At 34.4% G+C, this 6081-nt stretch overlaps 2 protein-coding genes across 2 annotated transcripts; one reads left to right on the plus strand and one right to left on the minus strand.

Annotated features, from left to right (window-relative positions):
- Positions 1-720: 720 nt before the first annotated feature.
- On the plus strand, positions 721-1512 carry LOC108379074 (uncharacterized). Its single transcript, XM_017635392.1, has 4 exons — positions 721-863; positions 939-1009; positions 1069-1171; positions 1240-1512. The coding sequence occupies exons 1-4, from the start codon at positions 748-750 to the stop codon at positions 1400-1402; spliced, it is 453 nt and encodes a 150-aa protein (XP_017490881.1). The 5' UTR covers positions 721-747; the 3' UTR covers positions 1403-1512.
- A 351-nt stretch (positions 1513-1863) lies between these two features.
- Positions 1864-2987, minus strand: LOC108379073 (uncharacterized). The gene is made up of 3 exons (XM_017635391.1): positions 2597-2987; positions 2406-2536; positions 1864-2315 (listed from the first exon to the last, which is right to left on the minus strand). The coding sequence occupies exons 1-3, from the start codon at positions 2818-2820 to the stop codon at positions 1864-1866; spliced, it is 807 nt and encodes a 268-aa protein (XP_017490880.1). The 5' UTR covers positions 2821-2987.
- Positions 2988-6081: the final 3094 nt, after the last annotated feature.

Below are 6081 nucleotides of genomic sequence, written 5' to 3' on the forward strand. Positions count from 1 at the left end.
TAAAAATGCATAACGATTAAGTTCTTCTCTTGGTCTATGTAAGATCTAATCAACCAGCCAAGCAAACCTAACCTCCTAACTTAACCTATTAGAAATTATATTCCCTTTTTTGGGCGTTTTCATTAGTGCTTTTACAATTTCATTATAGAAATTTGATTTACGCTTCTTTCTCTCTATGGTTACGTCTCTAATATTATGTCCACACGGCAATGAAAACAAGTTGTTTTCAGGAGATGTTTTCAATATTAAACATAACCGTCCAAACGGCATTCGTCGTTTTTACTAACGCGTTTTCGTTGACATTTCTCTATTGCTCCAAGTGAAATAAAGCAACCAAAATGCAACTTATTAAACTTATTTTTCTTTTAATAAAACTCCTGGATGCGATTATATTCATAAATGCAGTTTTGGGCAACGCGAATAAGCAAATTTTGTATTTTCAAAAACAAATGCTGTATTTAATGCTAAAAATTTCATATTTGAAAAAACGGCAGTCAATGCTGATGGAAGCAGCAATCTCAGTGCGGTTGGAACTCAGATCTTGTTGGACTAAAGTAAGTGGATAATACTCTTCAAAATTTAAATTAATGAATAGCTTTTTCTTTATAGAATCGTACTCAGTCTTTCTGGGAATGGGATTGCCAACGTAACGGAAATGCGTTTTTTAAAGCAAATTTTCGAATGGACAGGAAATCCTTCAACATAGTATGTAAAATGGTTAAAAGTTTACAAAGAAGAGACACAAATATGCGCAAGGCTATTCCACTGGAAAAAAGAGTGGCGATCGCATTGTATGCCCTAGGATCTTCTGCAGAATACCGAAGCATTGCGAATTTATTCGGTGTCGGTAAATCCACTGTTGGGTTAGTATTAGTTGAGTTCTGCAAAGAAATTTGGAGGTTTTTTTGGCCTCTTTATTTAAAAAACTTCCCATTAAGCTCCGAAAAGATAAATGAGTATGTAAAAGGTTTCGAAATTCTTGGCTTTCCACAATGCCTGGGCGCGATTGGTAAGTTATTGAACCTAGTGGAACCCTTGAGGCAATGCAAATAAAAACATACCAATTAGATGGTTGCCATATTGAAATACACCCTTCTACTGAAGATGCGATCGATTATCATAACTATAAAGGGTGGTACTCAACCGTATTATTAGCATTGGTAGACGCCAGGTAAGTTTTAATATCATAGAAGGTGAAAAGTATCATATCTACTAATCTTACACGAATTGATATTGCAGGTGTCGTTTCATTTACATAAATGTTGGAGCTCCAGGTCGTTGCAACGACTCCCAAATTTATGAAAAATCAACCCTCAAGCAACAACTGCAGGAATGCCGCCTACTCAATGATATGACAAAAAAAAATCTCGAACGTCAACATTCCTATTGTTATTATAGGTGACTCTGCTTTTAGGTTTTCGGATTCCCTTATGAAACCATACCCATTTCACCTTTCACAAACCTCCGAACAAAAACATTTCAATTATGTTTTATCGAAATCACGGAGGGTGGTCGAGAATGCGTTCGGTCAGCTAAAAGCTCGTTTCCGCCGCATTGGCAAAGGTATCGACAACCAAATGGGTAATGCTAATTTAATTATTAAAGCAAGCTGTGCGCTTCATAACTTTTTAAATTAAAATAACGACCAAGTTAACGACAAATGGATAACTGCTGCACAAGAACTAGAAAAAAGACGCCAATGTCCTGAAACTGCAGTAAGTTTCGACTATAACAGTAAGGCAGAAGAAATACGCCAAGCACTTTCTTTACACTTTTGTAAGTAATTTATAAAATTTTATTAACTTAAACGATTTCAATCAATTTTTATACGACAAATTTAATTTTCGAATTCTCTTAGGAATTTTATTTCTGGTTGTTTAAAAAGTAAAGCAACGCGTCTTTTATTTGCGACATATCGTTTACATATGATTTGAGCATTTCATTTTTTTCAGCCTCAAGTTCAATCATTTTACCACTTTTTTCTATCATCATTTTGTTTGTATTTACTAATTCCACTTTTGTTTCATTGAACTCTTTTTCCATATTATCCATATGCACTAATATTTGCTTTTGTACGTTCAACTTCTTTTTAGCTGCTCGTGATGTTGACGGGGTTGGCGGTGGTGATATTTCAATTGGCACGGAATCGGTAATGCAACCGGATTCAGCTGCAGACGGCATTATTGAAGACGCTACCATGAGTTCCTGAGATTCGACAGCATTGGACATATCCGACAGAAACGAAATTTCATCATCAAAATCTGTTTCCGACTCAATAAATTGTGAGATAGAGGAACTTTGGATGCCGTCACAATCTGTAAATATGTATGTATATATATACATATGTATTATACAACCGCCAAATGTACAAATATCATTTAGGTTAATAAATTCAATATGCCCACCTATAATGCTGTCTTCCACCATTTTCTCAACATTGTAACTTTTATAACTGCCAAAAATAGCATTCATATGGGTATACAGAGGCCAATCGGATGGTGAGCCACCTGATGGGCCTATTTTCGCTTTCTCATTTCTATTAAAGTATAGGATAAAGTTTAGTATACTACTTTTTATCTTTGTAAACCAAAATTACCTGTATTTCGTGGTCAGGTTATGCATTTTTGTTTTAATTTCCTTTGATGAAATAGCATAACCTGCACTCCTTAACTCACCGGCCATCTCCTCCAATATATGGGAATTTTTCCGAACACTGCGCAGCTGCACCGACTTTGCCTCCCAGAGCTCCAAAAGAAAAGCTTCGCTTTGTGCGCACCAAGCAGTTCGCTTTTTATAAATATTTCTTTTTTTCTTCTCCATCCAGATTTTTTCTTATTATTGTTCTTATTCTTTTTTTCAACTAGTGACGGCAAACCATCGATTTTGTTTTGACAAAAAGTTATCGAACACAGAGATGCTTATGAAAACACAGCGAAATTTTAACTGTTTTCGAGGTTATTATGATTGGTTCATAATAAAGTTTGACAGTTTTTGCAGTGCGAAAACACGTACTTTTAACATGTTTTCAAGTAATATCACGAATGAGTCATAAACAACTTGTTTTCATTGCCGTGTGGACATAATATAACTTCTATTTATATTTGTTTTTCCATAAATTTTCTCCTAAACAAGTTTTAGAAGTTTAGGGATAAAAATATTTAAATTCAAACCGTGATACAATAATTTTTAGAAGGTAGTTTCACTTCTTCTTCTTATCCGCCATGTTAGCTATCTGACAGAAAACGTGTTTCGTATTTTTTGTTGTACCAACATTTTCAAAAAAAAAAATCCAGCTTCTGACGTTGGAAAAATAAAACAAAGAAAAGCCAAACATATAAGTAGAGAAATTTTCGAATATTTTGTAATAATTTTCTTCATAAAAAATTAACTGCTGCTTTCGTGGATATTGCAACACACGGAATAGATGTAAGGACACAGCTATAAGAGCCACCGCACACCACAGACTTTATCGGCCGCCTATTTAAATGATAGGGCTCGCTTGAAATATGTACATGAAGATGTATGGAGGTGCGCACATTACACCAGCTTAATCGCTCTGACCAATAAGTTGTGGTGCAATCAGTGTTGCCGTTTTGGTTACTTTTAACCAATTTTGGTTATTTTTTTCTTGCCTGTGAAGTTGTTAAGATCTTTCTCATTTTGGTTATTTTTAACATTTACTGTAGTTTCTAATTTTTGTATACATACAATAATTAAATCTTTGAAAAATAGTATAAACAAATACATTTATTGTGCTCAATATGGTTATTTAACTAAAGTTATTACTACTAAAATGGCAACTCAAGATTTTACTTATTCCGATAATAATCATGTGTTTACATATGGAAAAGAACATGTAAAAGTTCGAGAGTGCAACTATTATCGGTTCATGTCTTTGATAAATCGCGTTGACTTAATCGCCAAGTTTTTGAAACGGCCCCGCAGTTACACCATTTCTATATTCTTTGCACAAACCTACATAGTATGTACCTGAAATGACATTTGAATAATACGAGAGTCATTAAGAAGTCGCTAAAATTATTATAATTCCGCGCAAAATTGGTGTTTCAAGTTAATTTGTACGGGCTCAGTTCTATGGATAAGTGAGAAAAAAATACACAATTTTGGTTTTATTTTGTATAATATGTATTTCCAAAAAACTTTTAAATTAGGTTCGTTATAAGACATAGGCCAGCTAGACCTGTCCAGGTTGAGAAGAGTAGCAGCAGCAGTGGCAGCCCCAGCAGTGAAACCAAGTGAGAATATTTGGAGTCATTGTATTAATATTACTTACATATGTATGTATTTGTTTTATAATATACAAAATACATAATATACATGGTCGGCTAAAGACTACTTCAAATGAATACATACTCAGATAGTACATATATAAATACCTCGTATACCACGTAATGTATGTACAATAAAAAAGGGATTTGGTAATTATTTTTCCATTACTGCTTACTTTATTAATTTATGTTAAGATTTATAATAATAATCTTATAGCAAGTAGGTTCAAGGGAAATACCATTCCACAGTTCTGAAAAAATCGATTTTCGCGCTTTTGTAAAATTTATTTACTGCGTTTGGCGTATACGAGGTACTTCGCGCTGAGCGACGATATAGTTGAATACAGTCCAATTTTTAATTAATAATAATAACAGATTGGCACATACATACATATGTTAGTGTTTGGCCGAGTTTCTCCTCCAACTTGTGGCGTGCGCCTTGATGTTGTCACACAAAGCGGAGGAACCTACAGTTTTACGCCGACTCCGAACGGCGATTGTATTTTTATGAGCAGCTATTTTTCATGGCAGAAATGCACTCGGAGGTTTGCCATTATCTGCCGAGGGACGACCGCTGTTAAGAAAAAAAATTTTTTCTAGATTTTTTTTGCGATGTTGCTTTTACCAGGGCTTGAACCCAGGTGCTGCGGAGTGGAAGCCGCTGCTTACCACTACACCACAGCGGCAATTTTTTCCTTTTTTTTATTTTTCCTTACATTTGGTAACTTTTTCGTCTAAGCTTGGTTAGAAAGTTCTTTGAGCGGCGGCAACACTGGGTGCAATGGAAAGACTAGCGAGTACATCTAAATTGGCGGCCGATAAAGTCCGTGGTGTGCGATGGATCTAATCCATTATAAACAAGAAATATTGCTGTTATATTTTCATTTTTATGATTTTTATTCATGTGATTAGCAGTGGCAAAAATGTATGTATAAAATACGTATATTTATATTAAAAATTAAGTGATCAGTTATGAAACATATAAATCTTTACATGTTCTGTTATAAAATATCTAAAATAACAAGCGATAATCCCCAAGCTCTATATCGTAGCAGTGGCCACATTGCGTGTTTGTCACAGACACGGTTTATGTCAAAAATTTTCAAGTGAAACTACCATCTAAAAATTATTGTATCATGATTCAAACTTTCCAGATTAATTTTTTATTTACGCACATAGGTCTCTAAAGACAAAATTATATTTAAAAGAGATTTATACAAATTATTTCATGAAAGTATTCGAGGTTTCGGCCGAAATTGTAGAAAAATGAACTTTCGGTAAAAATATGGAAAGCGGCGGAGCAAACTCCTTTTAGAGTTCAGTAGCTTTTATAAAAATTTGCGTTCGAAGTTTGAGTGAGCAACTAAAATTACCGTCACACTGTTTACCGTACTTAAAATGTTTTCGAAAAAGGCATTAAGTTTCATTCACCCGTCTCTGGCGTACATAAAATTTGTGTTGCCATTCGTGTGGACTTATATTAAACAAAGGTCAACAAATTTGACTTCAAAGCACTTGCTGCATAAAATTTCTATTAATCGGTTGTCGCTACTCGATACAAAATGCCAAAAATTTCGAAAGAATTCATTGTGTCACCGATCGGGCATGCAAAATGTTCATGAAATTGCATAATTTAATTTACTATACACACAAGGAACCGTAAATTTTGACGTATGTAGATACAAGCACATGTGCATATTTACATATATGTACATTAGGGTGGTCCTTAAATGTAGGAAGCCCTTTTTTACAGCAGATTTCCTAAGCCTCAATCCCTACATCGATGCTATAT

The sequence above is a fragment of the Rhagoletis zephyria genome, unplaced genomic scaffold (assembly GCF_001687245.7).
Source record: "Rhagoletis zephyria isolate East Lansing unplaced genomic scaffold, Rhagoletis_zephyria_1.1 Rzeph_scaffold_15521, whole genome shotgun sequence".
NCBI lineage: Eukaryota > Metazoa > Arthropoda > Insecta > Diptera > Tephritidae > Rhagoletis > Rhagoletis zephyria.